At 43.9% G+C, this 22,325-nt stretch overlaps 1 protein-coding gene across 1 annotated transcript in view; it reads right to left on the bottom strand.

The window, feature by feature from the left end:
• Positions 1–14,240: 14,240 nt before the first annotated feature.
• T265_06301 (hypothetical protein) overlaps positions 14,241–22,325 on the bottom strand; it is a gene marked incomplete at both ends in the record, with an annotated part of 54,479 nt that continues 46,394 nt past the window's right edge. The window contains 4 exons of the mRNA XM_009171528.1: positions 14,241–14,389; positions 15,179–15,542; positions 19,657–19,897; positions 21,780–22,013. Coding sequence (XP_009169792.1) covers positions 15,220–15,542; positions 19,657–19,897; positions 21,780–22,013 — 798 coding nt within the window. The remainder of the gene's footprint in view (positions 14,390–15,178; positions 15,543–19,656; positions 19,898–21,779; positions 22,014–22,325) is intronic.

The raw sequence follows: 22,325 nt of genomic DNA on the forward strand, positions 1-22,325 counted from the left end.
ACATGGTCTGTATGAGCTCATCATCAGTGTTCCTAAGTTCACACAAGTCTTCCTGCTTACAGTGGTAAGACGCAGAAATTATTCATTTTGTTAAAAAATGAACTATCGGATACAACTCCCTTAACATTGATCACTTGGTGGAGGGTAGCCTCAAATTAAACTACATCTTCAAACAGGTAAGCGAGATAGGTTGTTACATATCCCCGACAATTGGTTCAGTTATTTTGTGCCTTTGTTTAGAACCAAAAGGTTTAGAAAAAAGCTTTTAAACAGTACGTATTTACCCTGCTAGAGAACCATCCAAGTTCCGTGGAACTCCGAAAGGTGAACAAAAACGACGAGGAGGATGCCGAGGTGGAAAATGACCTGCGTTCTGGGTTTGGTCGGACGAAAAAAGACTTCAGCCGCACGGAAGTTGGTAACTTTATTGGGACTCGTCGTATGGATATAAAGGGATTGAATAGAATGTATGGAGCGGAGGTTACAGCGTGAAAAGGTCAAGCAAAAGTCACGTGTCCGGTTCCTCTACGCTTACTTGACGAGTCTCAATAAACATGGAAGGACTCGCGAGGCTGAAGTTTTCCTTCAATCGGCCTTAAATGTCCGTTGAAATTTCGAGTCCAATACTTGGCAAATATCAGGCACCGCGCGTGGATCGACGGTCGATCAGACGAAACTTTCAGATTGTTTAGCAGATGTCACAGGGTTGTTCGTTGGTCAAACCGAGAAATCACAGTGGGACTTTTATCAAGTCCATGCCGAAGTCGGGCTATGCCCAAAAACCGAGTGGCACCATACTCTAATGTTAATCCAGGATACCGCCGGCACACTTCGGTTCTGCAGCTGATCGTGAAGATTAAGTGAGTGGCGAAGTTATTTTGAAAATGCTGTTTCAGAATAGGCTATTCTCTGTATCAGCTGTGAACCAGCGTGTACTGAATTCCAGAACTAATTTCTAACTTTGATACCGCGTACCTCCGTTCTGCAGCCACAAATACACCTCTCAATAAAAAGGTCGGTAGTGCCCTTCCAAGCGTCACTCTCGGTGAAATCTTCGAGCATCATTTACTCACCGCACCCTTCCAACAAGCCCCTATTGGCTTTCATTAGGGAGTTGCGGCGGAATATGGGTGGATTTATCACGACAAGTTCCCGTGTTTACCAATTTGGGATAGATACTCACACACTCAAAATCTGTAGGGTACACTCTCGGTCGCTTCACCACGGTGCGTGTCGCACGCGCCAGCAACTTTCACTGCACTGACAATCAGGCGGCCAATCACGTATGAGCAACTCGCAACCCTGAGAGGGCCATGATATTGTGATTGGTTTAACACCCCCCTCCGCCCACACACACGCACATGCTCTGAACGCAGCCTCCGATCCTGTCCGAAGCACGCTCCCAAACATGTTTTGTCCAAAGGAGGGGGGGTTATGATGATCGCGTGTCTTGCGCCATCATTCTCATCCTGATTGGTCGAAAGCCCAATGTCGGCCTACGGTATAACGGCTACCAAGCAGCAACTATTTATTTTAGGATGGTATTTACATTGATAACTAATTTCTTAGTTTATCTATGACCATTTTTGTTTTACAGCAGTTCGTCGTCAGCCCTATTTAGCATACTCCATAGTCCTTCTCATCCCCAAAAATATAGGTTCCAGATATCCAACCAACAGAGAAAACTCAGTTCATTCAGGGGATGAGTTTGGGGGACGAAATGACCTCAGCAAGCCAGTCGGTGTAGTTACATTCCATTCCATATGGGAATTGATTAACCGCATCAGCTTAAAAAATGCCAATGGGAACAGATGGCTGTTTTTCAGACTTGACAACACTTTTCGCTAATGATTAGGCACCTGAAATGTGCCACTCTGCCAAATTTTTTTTGTTATTTCGTTAGGAAGTTCTTACCTAATGAATGCGAAGCAAACCTGTAGAGACAATGATATTGAAACTTATGCTAACATAGCTTTGTGTATCTTTATTCTACTCTCTGATTTCATTTTATGCATGGACATTCCGGAAGATATAGAAGATTGAAAAAACATTGATACGAATCAAACATTTGGAGAGTGTGCAGACCGAAGTTATCATGACAGTTACAGCTCATTTTCATGTCAGATGTGACGTCAAAATAAGCTAGTAATGCCAAATCACGTATTGGGATCACGTAAGATGTAATAGTGATGAAACTTCGGGTACCACGTCCAACTGATGAGCTTCAACAGGGCCGAAGCGGCAATGGGCTGTTGGTGAATTTTTACAAGGTCTATCACACTAGGCGTAACACTACTCATAAGGTTGCTGGAAATTCTTCGGCAACCCACGACCAGCTCCACCCCTGTTGGGGACCACCAAATAAGCGCACCCCATTACAAATGAGATATCAGGCTTAATTTAATCAAAACCAAATTCTGTCACACCATTCACAACAGAATTTACGACTTTTTTGTGGGATTTCGTCCTGTAAGTGAAGCCAATCTATGCTGAAAAGCCGTGAAGCACTGTACAGCTGTTTTATCCTTATTGGGAATCATCAGCAGTGCGCATCTCACGAAACTCCGAAGAGTACCGAACCCACTCGTGGCCGAACGGTTCAAAACAAAAATCCCAAATCTCCTCACACTACCAACAGAATTACGACTAACCATGGCACTGGGATATAGACGACAAAAGTTAGGTCATCGCATGAAATAGAAGGCGATTAGGGTAGGGAGACCCACTTCGCAGTTAACGAAAATGGGAAAGGTGCGGCGGGGGCGAACATTTAGCTCATTAGGACTACCATTGGAAGAATTTATGTTCGATGGGACTAGGAACCCCCTTTACTCCTTACACATAGGCATTTCCTTACAGATTCAAGTATTATGCCCCATTCAGATGAATACAGACTTGTTTATCACTTCTCACGATGTATTGTGAGAATAGGTGTAAGTCCACTCACGTGGCCTTCACTGATTTACCTGGACAATCTATCCAGAACCTGCATCGAAGATGCTCACCTTAAGACGAGCCCGTCGTTTTTTTTCGATAGCAGACTTTATAGCTAGTCATTGGGTTGGATAGCATATATCATGAACACTCGGCATTCAGGCTCCTCTGGCTTAGCTTTGATGCGATAGGCCTCCCAGACTGCATCTACCGTGTTCACAATAGATTCTCGAGATTGTTGCTTGTACACTACAGGCTCCTGTCGATCGATAAACCTCAGCGAATGTGAAGTTATGTAGCTCATTGACTTTGGTAACAATGATCTTCCGGACTGCTGGTGAGAAGTAACTCATGCAGCTAACCTTATAAGAGAATGGAAGCCATGGAATAGAAGAAACCCATCGCGTAATGAATATCATTCGATTACTGAGGAATTTGTTCTTCCGTAGATGACTGAAATCGAATAGTTCCTGGGAAAGTTACACCACCCCAGTGCAAACATCACTGTATAGTATATTTTCACGTCATTACCAAGAGTTAAGACCCATTACAGCAGAGAACTTTATTGTGCTTCGGTTACCCTATTTTTATTTCTGATAATACAATCATAGTGTTCAGCAGGGCTTCAAGCGTCCGTGGCGCTACCCAATCGAGAAGTCTTGACTAGTGGGCCAGTCGGTCGATACAACCAAGGTATGTTACTGGTTGTCAGACTTTCCGCCCACATCACTCAAGCGCAAACATGTTCACATGTTCAGAGGTGAAAATTCAGATGCTGAAGTAGTGGTAACACACTCGACTGGGTTGTCAGCTGTGCAGAGTTCGAACCCTGGCACGGCCAGGGATATGCATAGCTGATAGCTCTAAGAAGAGCGAAACTCGAGTTCAGTGCTTTGGTGTGGACTCACTAGAATGATTGCGCCAGGACAGGAGAACGAGTGTTCAAGTGAGAGCCATGTGACTATGTAGTCTACAAAATCCCGCATCCATCAACACCGGAAACATTCATAGTGGTCGTCAAACGAAAAATTGCGGATGAACTGAAGATATTCGCCGGTTAAAATGTGCAAACGCTTTTTATACGAGGCCACACACACTTCTCTCAAATGAGTATAGTAAGAGCAGGCTGCTTTCTCGAGTTCAAATGATACCTAACATGTGAGCATACAGTCACCGTTTCATTTGCACACATAAGCTGAAAACGTTTGTGGACTGCACGACCCACATGCTTCCCTTACAGCCTGTGAACTGGAGATACCAATGGAGAGTCGTACACGGCTGTGTATGCAAATTCCCAACAGGTCTACCAAAGTGCGGAACCAGGTTTTAGATGCTGCAGAGCGGTAAATTAACATTTGGGTGCAGTGCGTCCCCATACCTTGGGCCTTTTAAAAAACAAATACATAAGAGTGGGGGGGGGTATATGTCATAGACGTGGTTTGCCGTTTACCAGAGGGTTAGTTCCACAAAGGACAACCTTTTCAAAGTTAATCCCCCTCGCCGATGCACTACTATGTGAATCGTCCAGCTTTGTCTTACCCTATGCCGAGAGGGTTTGTAATGAGGACTTTGGACACCCAGGAGAGCGCCCCGCACTATATTTACGCTGGGCAACTGTCGATCAAATATGTGCCCACAATGTGTACCACAATAATGCAGCTTTAATTCCAAGTCATCTGGAATTATATTTGGCATGGATGGCCAATACGCTCAACAACATGCACAGTTTGCGCACTCTTGGGCACTGGCCAGCAGCTGCTTAACACAGTGTTTTGGACACTGTCTAACTTTGGAACTGGATCGGCTATGAAGTGTTGCTAAAAGCTGGATTCAGGGGAAATAACATTCACTGTACATAAAAATTGCTGTGCGGTCCAAAATATTCAGGTGAAAAAACGACTTATCTACAAAGGGACAAGTGCATGAGCAGTACAAAGTGCTCCTTGTCGCTTGTATGAAAAGGATTGCTGAGAAACGTGTTCTGCTGAAGTCCTACCAAGATCATACATATCGTTGTCAAATTGTGATTGTTCGGACCTAACATAGAGAGATCGCTTAAATTAGCACGTCTTATCTGGCTATGTAAAATGGTGTACTTTCAGACGAAATAAATGAGACGGTTGAGGTTGATAAGGAATAGCTATGGTTAACCTTGGTACAAAGACAACAGCAACATTATCAAGTATGGTACGTACAATTGTTTAGTGGGTGAGTCTCGCAGAAATCCTCAACAGTCTTTATGGAATTTTGATTGGCTTTAAAGAATTAGTCGAATTACTTTTCTCAGCTCTGTACAAGAGGAATCTACTCAACTGAGGTTTTCGCTTCAACGGATTTGGCAAAAGCGTTAAATCCTCTACAAACTGATGTGCGCGCACAGTAAACCCCTTTGATTGCGTTCGTGTAGACGCGCTGTCAAAATAGGCCGCGTGATCGTCAGTGACAGTGGATTTGGTGTTTCTAGCGTTACGAGTTGTGAAAATAAATACTAGGAGCCAGTAATTTATAGAAGTAAACGATCCGATGAACTTTCCAATAATCGAAACTGGAAGTCTGTTTTAAGTAGGTCTGCTAGTGGAAGGTAATGGTCCGTGAATAAGGGTATGCTAGACAAAGTTGTATTCAAGTCGTTTCCTCGATAAACCTCATTTCAGTCAAAACTGAGAAGTACGGATGAGATCTTGGTTGAAAAAGCAATAGCTCAAATACATTGGCTCAAACCGGCGTTCTGTACTCACGTGTCGTCAGCATCATGAACCCCCAAGAGAGGCCTAATTAAAAACGGAGTGATTAGGCGTGAATGGCAATCAGTGTCGATCAAATACAACGCTGCTTCGAACGAGTGGTATGAAATCCACTACGGCTTTGTGGAGAAATATAACTATGTTCCGGAGCAGCTGGTATCTCCACCTTGATTTTCGTGCAAGCCGTCAACCAGATAACTTCGGCTAGCCGATTCAAAACTCTTAACGTTCATTGGACTAACAGTTAAATGACACATTGATAAAAATCCGTTTTCTGTGGGGACTGGGCGGCGCGGTTCCAACCTGAATCAGTCAGAGAGGCATCAGTGAGAACTTTCAGGTGCAGCGGACCTAAATATGTGAATTACACCGTCATCTTCCTAAGCTTTGGTTACTTCGCCACAGAGCATTTGAAAAACGATTCATGTATTCCCTTTATGTCCTATAGAAACAAGTCCCCTCCAACCGTTTACAGCCGCTTCTTTCTCAGTTTCTTCATTTTTCTGTCTTTTCCAAAACCATATTTTTAATAATCCTTTGTCCATAATTTCCTGCATCGGATTTAATAGCTCGACTGTGGATATGTGATTTCTATGTTGAAAAGACCCGCTACTAGGGTACAGAGCCGCTCTGGACGCGATTCTACTTCACCGTTGCTCGAAAGCATTGCATTCGAATTTAACTACTTATAAGTAGATGAAAACTTTCCCGCCTTTCCAGCTAAGCTCTAGCAGCTGCGCAACCGACCAGAAGCGTGCTGTTTTGTACGTTGGCCATACTGTCCATAGAATCTACCCGAACCAGAAGAATCATTCACTGAAATTCCACAGTCCACTCCTAATCAGGCTTTGATGCGATTCTCCTGCAGACTGCCCTCTCGCGTGGATGGCACTAATACACAAAGAACGTAACCCGTTTTCGTTGTGGAAACCGACCGTCTCTGGGAGACCTCAACTCTACTGACGAAATTCACATGACAGACGATTTCACAGAACTCTAACCCTTAGTCACAACGATCAAACTACTCTGTACTAGGATCTTATTTGCTTCTGACAATCCTCTTACAAGACAACGGTCTAACGCGTCGCACCCAACCGTGGGCGAAATTCCGAGATTATCTGCCTCCGTAGCTTTGTCGATCAAATAACTTAGCTTGCATTCCCGCTAGATGAACAGGGATCCTTAATGTCCCCGACCATATCTAAAGTATGGACTCACTTTACTAGTCTTTATCCCGCCCCAATGCAATCGGTTTGAGTACCCTGGCATGGAAAGTTGCCCCCTCCAAAAAAAGGCAAGGCCTAGGCCTGGGCAGGATGCTCCCGGACCCTATCCCATCTTAACTACGACAACTATCTGACTCTACGGCGAAAGTCCGTTTGAGTGCTCAAATTCCACAGGTGGGAAAATGAGACCAAGATCCTTTCTACAGCGTGTAGCTCATCGGAACTTTTGTGCAACCCTGGTGAAACTCCAAGCCATTGCCGCTGTCTCTTATCATGCAACCAGGTGAGCTCACATACTACCCGGACGAAGCAGCTCACCTACATTCTGAAACCTACATGGAATTCCGTCCAACAAAACCAGAAGTCGCAACCACTCGCATTTGTCTTTAACTTGAGTCGGCTTCCTGATCGATGAAATCCAGGCGGCGTAAATTCCAAAATCCACAAAGAATGCTCCATTTCCCTAGTATCACCATACTAAATGCCCCTAATCACATCCTTTTCGTCAGGCACACTCGCGCCACTCTAGAAGTAGTCAATCACCGAACCAACGCATACCCACCACATACAGACTGAGGTATAAGTAAGTTCATGTCCCACCCCGACACAGGTCCTGGTCTATACTGTGTGTACTTGTTTCTACCATACATTATATCCCACTAATCTCCTTACACACAACATACCAAACGGCGAGGTACAACTAACAATCTTACCATCAGCTGATCACTCCTAATAGACGTACAGAAGCAATACCACCGATCCAATTTTCCAGTTCTCAAATTATCACCTACTGAGATTATTGGAGCGATGCTGGTCATTGTTTAGAGCCCGAATTTACTGACCGGAGGGTCCGTGGTTCGAACGCGACCTCTGCCTCTCGACTTTCTCTGTCTAGACTTGGGCAATCTGGCAGTAGCCCAGCCTTCGTGCTTCCTTCTGATGGCATGGCAATTAGGCACGAAAAGGGTGCTACAGCTGAACGATTCAAACTGAAATTATTGAGCGCATCAAACACGAAGGATCCCACTGAGTTTCCAGTTTTAGTGAATATGAATATACAAGGGGAAGAATCTGAATAAACGCTCGCACGGTTCGGTTGTTCACGAGTCGACAATGAAACCGTCAGCATGTCATTCTTACTTATTTTAATTCCTAACTTGCTGAAACCCAGGCTTCCTGTGAGAATTCCAAGAATGACCTTCATTCAGGATACAAAACAGATACAAAATGCATTTCAAACACGCGTCTTATAGCAGCGTCACTGCAAACGTGAAGTTTCCAACCTCGTGAAAAAAAGTTGCATGCTGAATCAATGATTCCTGTTTATTGAGAATAGCTGAAGAAATAGCTGTTTAAATAACCACTCTACACTAGTCCCCCCGAGGATGGACACCATCAAGGAAATTAGGAATTATACGCTTTGAGGAGGAATTCGTTCTTTGGAATTAAGAAGCCTAACCAACCGCTCAAAGTTCCACAAAGACACATGTTACATGGAGTGAAACATTTAATTGGAAGGAAATTTCCAGAACATTCTGATTCTTCGCATCGTTCTTTATAGTTATTGAGCTTTTTTCAGCACTTCCCGTCTATACATACATTTCAGTGTAAGTGTGTCCCGAACCATAGAAGTGCGATGGATAGCAGCACCCAGTGTTATAAGAACGGCATATTCTCCATAATCTTCCTCTGATATGTCCGCGGGATTTAAAAGACTAACTGGCAATACGTGTATCACTAGATTAAAAACACCCAGGGTTGTGCACTCTTAAGCCTTGTGCACATCCGAAGTGGTCCTTTGTCAGTTGCTTCGAAGTTGGATACATGCCAATAGCACAGCTCCGGAGTCCGATCAGATTACTGAAGCCAAACTTAAGAAAACAGCTGTAGACGTCGTGCAGCTGTAACACCCTTTCGGTGCCTAGCTACCATGTAACTCAAACGGGAGCACAAGGGCTGGATATGCCAGATTGCCCAAGCCTAGACGGGAAGTCGAGAGGCAGAGGTCGGGTTCGAACTACGGACCTTCCGGTCAGTATATTCGCGCTCTGACCACTAGCCATCTCGCCCCGATTTCTAGACAGTCGTACCGGACAGACTTCCGAATTAGTAGTGTATAACAAACGAACCTAGTGAAGAAAATAGCAGAAAAGCAATCCACATACCTTGATGAAAAGTGATTGGGTTCGAGCCGCTCTTCATTAATCAAGGAGCGTGGGATAATAGCCATCCCCACGAACCGAATGATTATTATACTCAGTGGCTACATGCAGGAAGCTGCGTTCGGAAATGGGGATGCTATCTCAACTTTAGCTAAATAAGTAGGCGTGCAGTACGGACATCCGGCATTTTTAGCGTTAATCCTTTTTGTCGGATCATTTTGCTGTTGAATTGACGAAACCACTTCTCGAGGAAGTCCTCCGATATGCTTTACGCTGTATCTTCAGCTTGGCCATTTTCACATCACTGAAACACCCTGCTCTTTTCCCAGTCAGGGACGTCAACTAATCCCCGACGACAGTGCAACAGTAATGCGTTCCTTTGGCATTTCCGTACTTTCGCAGGCTTCGAACTGCCGCAGAATACTTCTTTTATGCTATGTGCGATAGACAAACTGGTTTCATTGGGACTTAATATGTTTCCGATTCATGCCGTTCACACACAACAGTAATGTGATCAAGCCATCTGGAAATTCTGTTACCAGGGTCCTTTCCAGATTTGTCACACAGAAACGTCGGACTAATGCTATGCCACTGTTGAAGTCTGCACAACCACCTATTGCTATCTTCAAAGGGAAGTTAAGCACAATCTTGTCTCAGATCACCTGTTTTAGACAATCTCTTTGCCTTGCTGATAAAAACCAGGCGTGAGTCATGCAAGTGAAGTAACACAAACTTTTCACACTTGTGTTAACGCCGTTGGAAGGAGTTAGAAACGTCAAAGCAACTCGTTTGTTTTGTTTGGAAACAAATCCGCAGCAGATGAGTTTATCCCCGCTCTGGAATCGTTGGATGTGTTAGTGATACCTGGATCGACCGTTTCTATTTGCTCTGGGACCATACCACACTCAGTCAGTTTAGGCTTCCATGATACACCAAGTGTGTCGGGCGCATCCGAATCAGGTCGTCCGTTTTATGATGCTCGTTGTTTGGGCGACCTGGAAACCGTGCCACGATAGCTAGTTGTCTCCTATGGCACACAGTACATGCTATGTATTCATAACAATAGTACTCTGTGACGCCATGATCTACTGTTAGGTCAATCACCTCAAGGTAACCTAACTGAGCGGGTGAGCAAACAACCTCTAAGCAGTCTTTCACGTGACGTCACAACATGCCATTTATTAACGCAGTACGAGACTACCGCTTTCGCCCTTCCTGGGGCTCATAAAGTAGACTTGGACGGCTAATTGTACGCAAGTAACGATGTCGTCGGAAGGCAAAACGCAGTCCCTCCAAATCACTCTCCGAATATAATATTTCTGTAATACAACCGTATGGCTGCAAGCATTCACCCAATACCTAGGTATTTTTATCAAATAACTAAACCTATCTCCCTAACGCTGGGAATATTAGAGCTACATATAACGCAATAACCAATAACCTTTTAACGCAAGTAACGAAGCGCAGAATTCGCAAAATTAACAAGGAGAATCAATTAGTTCAGAGTTCAGTTCCGGTGCGGGAAGTAGAGAATTCTGATGGTGACTGAATCAGTTTGCTGCTGAGCTCAACAAACAACACAACGCATGATACCAGTTCGCCATTCACGTTTCTCAAATGATCATTTACACCGGCTTGTTGATCAGCCAGGTTCCAACGTCTAAGACGGCTAACCAATGTCGTCAGTTTCAATGTATCTCTGAACACGTCGGTTTGACATCCCTCTTTGAGATGACCTCCGCTCGCAGTCCACTAATTGAACTGTTCGTATGATATGAACCCGGTGCCAACTTCCATTTTTGTTTGTTTACATCTACTTATTTCAGTCCCTCACGTCATTCTGATGAGTAAACACAAGTTGGCCAATCGGTCAGTTTCAACATGGTAGTCAAGCATTTGGACCAGCTGAGAGGCAGATTTAGTTATAAGTATATAGATAGTGAAACAGCGTTTCAAATTGTCTGGTTTGAAAACAACCTGGTGAATCTGACTACATCTTCCACAAAATCATTTGATCGAAGGCATGCCCAGATTTTCGTTTCCCCGTCCTGAGTAGGCGGAAAGCTTTATGAAAAAGGAAATTAGAATTGACGTCGCTCAAATTTTGTAGCGAAATATCTAGACAGTCGAGTACAAACACAACCGGAATTCCAGATATCACCAAAGCACAGAACCTAGCATTGAAAAGTCACGTTGCCAACAGCTGGGATCTGTCAACAAACTATGAAGTTTCGCTGAGCTTAACATTTTGAGTGATTAAAACCAAGATGGGATGTGATGCAAGAGTCTAAGTTACTACCAAACATTGACAATACGGTTGGATTGAGGATGCCATTTTGAACTGACAGCTATAGTTCGAACGAGCTCATAATTGCCTTGAATCAGTGTCACTCGTATGCGTGTTACCATGGCTGAACTACTCACGTGTGATCATGGAGGCAATCCAATTTCCGTCGATTGCTTCCCTAGTTCTGTCTAGGAAGCAAATTCATTGTCCCACTGTACATTAAAGTACCAAACATTTATTTGTCCAGGGTTGACACGAGTATTGTGCAAAATGACGATGTAGATATCTAGTGTTTGGGAAAAACAGCTATGCCTGAGAGAGAATATCAGATGACTCGGACAGGAAAACGAGATTTCGGTTGAATACCGAAGGTCACGGACGTTAAATATTCTTGATCAGCATCAGGGACTCAACCCATTGCTTGAGGCATACAGATAATCCAAGACCTAAAGACTCACAGGCGTTGAGTACTCCAGTTTGATGTACGGGGGACGATAATGCTTCAATGCAACGAAACAGTGGTTCCAATCGTTCAACTGATGTGGTCGTGAATTGTTGGAAACACCAAGTAAGAAATATGCTTCTAAGCACCATTAAAAGGAGCGGAGCACGACTGAAAAGCTGGAAGTTTCATCTAGATAGGTTTTCCGACACAGTTTAGATTGGCGACAAGTACTTTTTACTCACAAGGAATCCAAAAGCAATTGTTCAGACGACAGAAGAGAGGTACCTCACACACAATCCCGGCTGGTTTCCCCAAGTAAAGCACAACCGTAGAAACGGAACAGTCCCTTCAGACATCATGTACGACAGCTGTATTCTTGAACATCCTTATTAGGAACAGAAAACACTCTCAAAACACATTTAATGCTTGGGAATATTTTTACAAGAGGAGCTCCCACAAGCGATAACTGAGCAAATCACATTCAACCTACCTTAGATGAGTGGAGGATGGTCTACCGTAGATGATACGAATTTATTGGTTTGCATGCCACAAAACCGCAACATCCGAACACATGTTTATTTTCTTCTGTTATTTTGGTCGTTGTGTTGTGTAATACTGTGAAATGAGGTCGGCCTAGTAAACAAGCATCATTCACTGAATTAATGCCACTGTAACGCGGGTTGTTCCATGGAACACTCAGACATGCGGTGAATCAAGTGAACACTTTACCCCTTGAGTTGGCTTGAGTGTGATCACCCGCCTATCGAGCTACACTAGGAAATGAGGCCAAGCGAGTGAACAGGCATTCCTCGATGAGGGAACCTCAAGTGATTTCACCAAAATGAGGTTTGTGCAAGTCGTGGACCTTGCTGGACAGCTTAACGGACTGACAGTTAACGCCAGATAACGTTAAGCGCGTTCACAAGTGTGAAACGAAACCAGTGAGTTAAATATTATGTACAGCGCTGTCGGCATGGAAGAGATGGTTTTCCTAGTAAATTGTCCTGGAATATAGAATCATGGATACGAAATGGTCAAACGAAAATGTCCTCAGCCAGTAACTGTCACGCGATGCACACATTTAACACTAAGTGACAGGACTTTTGGTAGAATTGTACGTAAAAGACCAAACTGAAATCAAACAGGGAGTCGTCGCCACTTTGATACAGACCAACCGACCTTGACATCCACTGAGTTTCATGACTTGTTTCGGGATCTTACGTGATTAGCGACTGACCGATCAACGGTTGAAACTCTACTGGGTCCCATTTCACAAGCACGCTTTGTGGGGAACACTGGACAACGAATCAAACATATAGGTGATAATTCCTTCTGTGTTTGGTGATGTGGAATAGTTACAAGTTACGTCTGGTTGTGCAAGTTCTAACAAAGGTAGAACTCAGAGTGAGCTGCAGGAGAGGTCACAAAGAATTGCACGACCCATTGAATAGTACTTGATCGTGTGTTCAGGCTACTACCCAGAAGGTACCACCAGTCTTCACGAAAAGGATGTCCTTTATCTGCTTGGCTGAAATCTTTGACTTCTAGTGAAGTTTCCGAGACAATATCCGAAGAAAACTGCTTAAAAATGGGCCAATTCGCTCAGGCAAGACGGAAGCAACCCAAAGTGTTCAAATAGGAAGACACTGTACGATAATTCCGACGATATGATAATTTACATTAATGTACCGAAATCCCCATGGCTAAGCACAGTGCGCACTGACAGTTCGGACATGGATCATAGCTCAATTGTTGTTTTTAATGATAATACGTCGACGGACCACAAGCTTGGCCAGCTGCTGTATAGTTCCATCCAGATAAGACTGCGAATTCATAAAAATGTTGCTATCGCCTGATATGAGCAAAGAAAGTTAGCTAATCAAGTCTACCCAACAAGCCAATACCGATCGAGTTGAGGAGGTGACTGCATAAACCGGAGCTTTCACAGTGAAGCGGCTGTATTTTGATGACAGCACAACGCACAAAGTATTTTTGTTCACAAAACAGACAGTTTCAGTTGAGAAATCTTTCCAGTAAGCAAAGATTCATGTGGACCATGCCCAGCATGAGAATATAATAATGACTATTTTGAGAGTATATCCACAGCATTTCAAATGAGAACTCTGAACAACCATGCTAAGTGACGCTCGGTATCTACGATGGCAAGCGTACGTTTATCTTCCCTTACGAAACCATCCTACTCAAATTAAAAAACACCAAATACGGATTGCCACAGCTAAACGCAGTGGTAATTATTCCGCGGTCGAACAACGTGCGGAAGCACAATCGATCGGCAAGCCATAGAAAAGATTGGGAGATGAACATCCTAGTGGACACACGAAACGATGAAAGCTGACTCCGACCAGACGAATCTACGGAGCTCTTCCCTTACCATTCCATACTTCGATAGTTGGAAGAAAACCTCCAAACAAAAAGTGACTGCATACTTCTAGTGTATTTGATAGAAACAATAGTAGAAGGGTACAAAGGGAAAAGTATGGACTGGTGGGGGGCAGGATGGAGCAAGGGGTTGACTTGAAGTGTCCGGTAATGTTTTTCAGGCACATATGTTCGGCAGCCTGACTGCAGTCCTGAAAGTAAGTAGAGAGTGCTTGAAGTTCACATGCACTTAGCGTAAAGCATAACAATTAGAAATTAAGGAACAAACTGGATTATCTTGTGACACTAAAGCAATGCCGATCCGTTGTACAGTAATCCAAGTGTCAACTAGCGACAAGTGAAAAACAAGAAAACGACCATAACAGACACGACAACCACTCTTCAAGATGACTCAGTGTGGAGCTAGTCAGTTTCAGAACGATCGCAAATAACGCTTGCCTGAGATATGGATAACGTGACATACATAAATTAGTACATCACATCGCACTATTTCCAACCCTAGTTATTTATTGAGCGCCTGACCTGCAGTATATTATTAGGCGCATGAAGGTACTAATTACAAAAAATGTGCTATGTACTAACAGGCGGAAGGTTGGTAAATCAAAGCACACAAGCGAACGCGAGCAGCTGGACGCTGTGTAACGAGGTGAAGGCGCGTGCTATGAAGAAATGTTTAGGGAAATCTGGAACCCATCTGTCAATACAAACGACAGATGAACGACAGCCAGCGGAGTTAAGTTTTATGAGCTCCGATAGATAAAGCTTCAGCGTTAAGGCCATGTGGTTGTTAGAGATTAACTTAGGGAATCTCAATTTTTTACTGCCAGACAGTCTTCAAAAGGGCAAAAGAATTCGGGATCAGAGGTCCATCATACTGGAGAATGATGCGCATCAGCTGGGAGGATTTCCACATTGATTGTGAATCCCTCTACAATGAGACCCCGAGGTATACAAGGACTGGTGAAACAGTTTGAACTCACTGTGCAAGCCAGCGTCAAATAATGCATGCGACGGAGGCGACTTATCCAAACCGTTCTGCTAGAAGGGAGACCAATTTACGCTTTCCGCGGTAGGTCTGTCTTAGACATTCAACCAAACTCCGAAACTGAGCCGGACCATCCGGTCTGAGCAGATGGAATGTGTCGCGGGCACGGGTCAGAAAATCCACGAACTCCGCATACTGACGAGGACTAATGTTGGACAAACGAGTGTGTGTGGCTGTGACGAAAGCATTGATTGCTGCGCCAAGTAAACATTTGAGCGGAGGTCGGTCTAAACTGAGGAGCTTGCCATTTTCCAGATGATAGTAAGGCGCGGAAGAGCCAAAATTCGATGGGGGGTTGCCTGGAAAGATGCAAACAATCGATTATTATATATTGTATATATTGTTATGTAGGAAACTATCAGATGTATGACGGCTACCATACCTCAACATACTTGGATACTACAACGCATCAAGAAACATACTTCGTCACATACAGCAACAACAAGGTTGAATCGCATGATGGTAACTACCATGGAGAAGCACCGCGTTATTCCACAGCAAAGTTCCAGTCTATCTACTGTGCATTCAGGTTGTAAATTTGAATGTGATGAGCTCAAAACTTCTAAGGCCGCTTCTCGGTATGCGAAAGCACGTTTGGCCAGCTTGAAACAGACATAACTCTATCATGAATAAATCCTGGACAAGAACTTCGACTATCCAGAGGAAGGAGAGTATAAGACCAGACAAGGTGAATATACCGGGGAAGAAAAATGAATTTTAATGGAGACCTTACCTGGCCAAGGAGGTCAATTTATGCTAAAACCGAGAAACACTGTACAGTTATTTCATCCTTCTTGGGAATAATCAGCAGTGTGCACGTCACAAAACTCTGGAGGAATTCGAACCCTCAACCTTCTGGTTGGTAGTCAAACAGCGCACTGTTCGGGCACGAATGGCTCATCAGCAGTGGGGGTAGCTCATTTGCATTGACACCTGCATAAAAAATCCGAAATCTCCTCATATTGCCAACAACTAACCCGCTTAGAAAAAAAAACCGCGAATCTCACGAGCCTTCGATCTAAGTCGTCAATCGAGTAGGTCAAAAAGTGAACACTTGATCTGACTCGTGTGACTGAAGATTTAAGGCTCTATATTCAGTCCCAGACGCTTTGGGGGAACGGTATGCTAATCAGAAGGTAATTGTGAGGTGCGCCCTGCTGATGATGTATAGCGCTTCTCGGCTTCTCAGAAAATATAGGTCACGTTTGTGGGGTGAAAATTCTAGTAAGATTACCAAATCACCATGTACTAGCAACAAAATTAACCCGAGAACATGATTTGGAAATAAAAATATCAAGGACTCAATCGATACTATGTTCAGGGTCGCAAACAATGACCTTAACATGAAAATGGATTTGGTAGTAAAGGACAATGTCTCCATCCACTAAGCCCACTGCAGTTCTTCGTTAGTGTGTGTTCCACGAACCAGTCTATTATCCATCGAGATACCGTTTTCTTGTTGTGCCGCTCGTCCACAAAGCCAAATGTGGTAACCAGTGTGTTAATTACATGCATACGTGATGAAAGAAGCACTGCGACATGCGCGCTGAGTCAGCGGGTACTAGGAATGCAGTGAAAACAGAACGTGCACATATCCCTTTACGCGTCACAAGATATTCATCTGTTAACAGAGGATGACGTTCAGAACGCGCCACGTAAACCGTCGTACGCACACGGACAAGTAATGAGTTTGCAGAATATCGTGGAAGACTCGCTGAAGCCGCGATGTAATGGGGTGAATGATGATCGACAGGAAGAAAGAATAAATCCACAGGCACGTAAAGCACCGCAGGACCATGGTGTACTACCAACAGTCATTCGAATAGATGAAAAGTACTCGGTTGCGGAGTGGCTATGGAATAAGCATAGTAGTGCGCGGTCGGTGTTCTGCGAAGAACGCGGTCGAAATTGGATAGTGGTCACATTATGCCAAACGGATATGTCCTACTGGAAGTAAGTTGTACGAGATTCGGCATGTCACAAAGTTCCATACAGATGAGTCACAAAAATCTCCAGTCAAGACATAAACATGCGATTTAATTGGCAACACGACGCAAAGCTATTGTAGCAGAAAAGCCAGTTGAAGCAACAACTGCTTATGCCACAAGGAAAATGAGAAGTAGACGGCCTGGTAGATATATATAGAGACAGGACGTTCACCCCTGAGGCTACCATTGTTGTGACCAACGTAATACACAGCTGCTGTCCACTTGTGGTTACAATCATATAAGGGGCCATTCAGCTGATGAGCAGGTTCACCCGTTCGACGAATCCAGGTGTTGGAATCTGGATAGACTTCTGTTTGAGACGTCATGATGTAAGAGACTGTCACTAGATATAAACTACTACCCACTCCCTGATTTAATCTGCTGGTTTTTCTAGAAGCATTCATTCAAGGTGGCTCCGGTAATTTGGCAGAGGCTGAAGGCGGCCACTTGCTTTGCATGCAAAAAAGACGGCTGGCTAATTAATCCCGCTTGTAAAAACTTCCATCTGGTTGGAATATGACCATAAGACCTCTGGTTAGTAAAAGAAATACGTCACAAACGCTGAGTTGCCCACAGATAATACCCAGCATTTAATGTATGTAGTGGGGGCTGGACAACAGGGCAGTTACACTTAAGGACAATGTGTCAGAATGGTCGGGACGACAATAGGAGACAGCCTGTCATAGTGGTTCCTTTGAGGACTCGAGTCCCCGAGGAACTTCATTTCAAAGATTCTTGGTCACGCTTGCGTTCTGAGTTAATGTTACCAATACCCATAACCAGTAGGACGTGAATGAAAATGCACCCAAACAGAGACTTAGTACTAGAACACAGTGGTAGCTGGTCAATAACAGCCGGGCAATACGGACAAAGCGTGAGAATAACATCCGTAAGTAAGCTGAGCAACAAATGAAAAATAATCGATAATAAGTGATCCAACAATTGTACGAAACGTTTCACCGATCAATGAATTGCGGATAGCGGGCTGCATCAAGTTCACGACCTTAGCGGGTCTAGCGAAAGAAGTGCCTAATTCGGATTGGTCCGTGAGCGCGCCTGATGGCAACAACATTCCTAAAGCAGCGGACGAAACAATATGAAAAATCCATATACCCATGACGAAAAAAAGCTTTGGTAAAGAGCGGACCGAAAACAGAAAGATACGGAATGAGTTCAAAGAAGTCCTATGTCCTTGGGAAAAATGGTCAAGCATATGTTTACAGCTTTGAACAGCATCAAATTAGACACAACCGAGTACCATGGGTCCATCAGCTGAACGCCACTCGTGAATAAGCTCAAGAGAACTTAGCTAGAAAGTGACAGCATGCGTGCGACTGGAATCGTTTACGGAAGTCCCACAGGGTTTCTGAGCATATGCAAGGTGGATCAAATGGGTCCCAAGTTAGAAGATACGAAGACCCACGTGATCGCTCCCCAGCTGATTCTCCCCATATCTGAAACAAGGACAAGTCCTCATAAAGGGAACTACTCACAAGGTTTGTGGAAACTTTGAAGGAATCTACTCACAAGGTTGTTGAAAACTCGACATTCCACGACCGGTTTCGCCCTTCTTGGGGCTCATAAGGTAGGCGCAACTCCCGAGTGTCTGTCAACCTTATGTTCTACTTGAACCCAAATTGAACTGTTTTCAAGGAATACACTCGTTTGCAAATCAATTTGGTTTTCACGAGATACTCAAATGAATCTCTCGTTTATGATATTATACTGCGATATTCTACTAGGATATCTCGAATATCGTTCCAACTGAAACATGAGGTAGTCTTTGTGCAGCACATTCAGTTGAAAGACACCATAAACGAGAGATTCAGTTGGGTCTCCGGTGAAAACCAAATTGCTTTGCAAATGAGTATACTTAGCGAAGAACTAGTGCTCTTCTATTTCCCTCCAAAATACCCCTCCATATGAACGTGGAGCATGAGTAATCCCTGTAGATTCTGAATTTCAGTTCCTACCACAGATCCGCGAAAAACTTTCCTTTTGTGAGCAGTTGCGGAATTTATAGAATTTACATTCACATCAATCCGCTTTAAGTCGTTCCGGGTAGTCCGCGCCGTTTTGATGTGGGCTAACTAAAATAACTGAGCTGGAATAGGACTGTTCAAACGAGTGAATACAAAGAACTTCTTCCTGTTACGAGGTTGCTCACTGTTATCATCTATGGTTCTCAATTTCAAACCACCACCTACACCCGAATCCCCTACCTGCCCCGCGCGTAGAGCGTGTTGGCACACAAAGAACAGCTACGACCGAGGTCACTTGGATACAATCAGGATTCAATCAAAACCGATAGTTGTCCACGAGCGGTGATGTTGAGAAAGGGTCAGGGCAGCCGGAGGATCTTTAGGGGACTAGTTGATAGCTAGCGGGCAAATGTGTATAAATAAAATTCATGGAGGCAACTCACGTGGTGGAAGTGAACTTGGGGAAAGCAAATCGACTGTCGCTCCGTTGACCGGACTGACTCCAGGCCCGTTCACGCTCAGACCAGCGGGTGGGATACGACACCGGTAGAGAATTTCAGTGAGCAACGTGGGACAGTGAATGTTACGTATGACGTGACTGAGCAGCTCTTGTAGTGGTCCCGGACCAAGCCGATGAGCAAGAGAACAAGCCCAGAGTACGTGGCCAGCGACCGGGTGACTATCCTACGGTGGAGAAAGGTGACAGAAGCGCAAGAGTGATAATAATAGTCATAATCGGGCCTCTATATCCGAACATTTGGATGACCAGTGTAAGGCAGTCTCACAGATTACCCAGAGGTTCCTTTCAAGGTAGAACTTATCACGCCAGACCCTAAAACCTATAAACTCGCGATAAGCCGTCCAAATCATCAGCGAACAAAGGAAGTTTGAAACAAACACTCTCCCTGTTTGTAGAGTTCAATGTTAATTCATCGGTTGCCACTACGACATAAAATGCATTCCCACACTCGCGCGTGTCTGAATTTCACTACAGACCTGAACTAATCTGCTTCACAATGAAAGTAGGTCACAGCCTGGTGATAATGCAGTCTGTGTTGATGATAACAATCTGGTGTGCTAATCGAAATGACAGATGGATGGTTGACATGAAACAACAAGGAGACCCAGCTTATGTGAATTGTCTGAATCGAAGCTCCTAGTCACCCGCTAAAATGTAAATCGACACGAGAAATCAGGGAGGAAATAAAAACGGAATATCCCAAGAGATAAATGACTCAGATGTTCATCAATCGAAATTGCGGATGAATGAAACACAATTGGTTGACGGTTTAGACTCTAGATTTTAGTTTCTCAGTGCAGTTACTTGGAGGCATAAATTAAGAACCTTTTTGAAAAATCAGTAACAAAGTGTATTGAAAGCCGTGCAGGGTTGTACCTTCGGGAAACAAGCTAAAGTAGAAAATCCAATTGCAATCAGCAATTTTCGTCAGTTTCTTAAAAATCGAATGGGTCAGGCGTTTAAATTCTGTTAAACGAAGAGATAGTAACATTTTGCTCAGGTCATCCTCGGCATGATATTCGTCCTTCTACGGACGTACTTTAACGACGAATACCGAAAAGCTGTATCCTAAAGGAGGAGACAAAATCCTGCCGACTAGAATAGGACTAACAGGTTTCATGAAAGTCGTAAATGGAGTAATTACAAACTTTTCTGTACATCCAATAGACCTACCGAATCAGCATCCGGGTCGAGATCTGACTCTTCCTGAGCTTGGTGACAATGCTAAGTTATGGTCCAATGGCGCAACACTTGATTTCGAGTTGAATACGTTAACCGTGTACACTGTCGTGCAGAACGCACTGCCCGGCCTACTTAAAGGGTGGTGATAATACTAACTAATCAATAAATAAATGGGGCTGGTCCGTTTTCAAAGAGTGGAATATGCGAACACCTGTTCTATTTCATAAGACTACTTTTGCAAAGCGCTCGACGAGCAACAGAGATGCAATCTGCAAAGTATAGAAACAAGCTACCAAAGCAGCATAGTTCCATGCAGACGTGTCCCAGCACGTCTGAACAACATAAAAGCATGGTGTGCGATTCATCTTAATGATACCTGTATGAAATTAGAATAAGAACAACCTTTATGTTATAGTTATTTAAGTCTATAAACACGGGTTGACAAGTTGCTTAGGAATGTTCCGAGAACTAAGCCTGTAGATGTGCTTACTTCCAGTCCACAGGACAGAGGACGACATCCAAATCAATGGAATTGGCTAATCAGTTAATTTTTAATGGCACGGCGTATTGGAAGAAGAGAATCGGGCGAAAAACGTAGTGTCAGCGATTACAAAATCAGTTATCAGCCAGAATAGATATATGACACGCTGTAACGGACATGATCAACACGCTGCCTCGTTAACTGGTCAGTATGCTCAAAAGCTAACCAAACCAACTTTACTGTAACCCTTCGGCTCATATCCAAACGGAAGAGTACACGGCTAACTGCAGTTCGATAAGGTAGACACTTCATTTCCAGGAGGTCGAAGACTTCAAGGAAATAATTAAGATCCAGCCGAAGATTAAGATGAGCCACAGACTTACTTGCATGGTTGAAAGTACAAACAACCGAGTGGCATGCAACGCGAAAGGAAAGGCGCGCCAAGCCCAACCACGACTGTCCATGTACCGGGCCAAAGAGAATAGTTGTACTGGGCCCAATCCTCCGGTTCCCGCGGAATGCAGTACCAGGCGATAAACAGCATCAAAAGCGGCAGGACTACGCTCAGCTAAGGCTAAAGCGGGCAGAGCACAATTGACAGGATCCTTGGCAGCGGCCTGTGAAAAAAAACACCAGATAAGAAGTCTCAACGTGATTCCGATATACTGTATCCTTAAACGTAGCAGAACAAGGACTGTATGAAGGCATGAGTAAACCAAGGTATCTTCAATTAGGGACAAATTATAATGAGACAAGAAAAAATAAAAAAAACACCAGATAAGAAGTCTCGAACGTGATTCGATATACTGTATCCTTAAACGTAGCAGAACAAGGACTGTATGAAGGCATGAGTAAACCAAGGTATCTTCAATTAGGGACAAATTATAATGAGACAAGAAAAAATCTAACGGTGGACTGAGGCGTAGTAA

Source organism: Opisthorchis viverrini (assembly GCF_000715545.1).
Source record: "Opisthorchis viverrini unplaced genomic scaffold opera_v5_127, whole genome shotgun sequence".
NCBI classification, from domain to species: Eukaryota; Metazoa; Platyhelminthes; class Trematoda; order Opisthorchiida; family Opisthorchiidae; genus Opisthorchis; species Opisthorchis viverrini.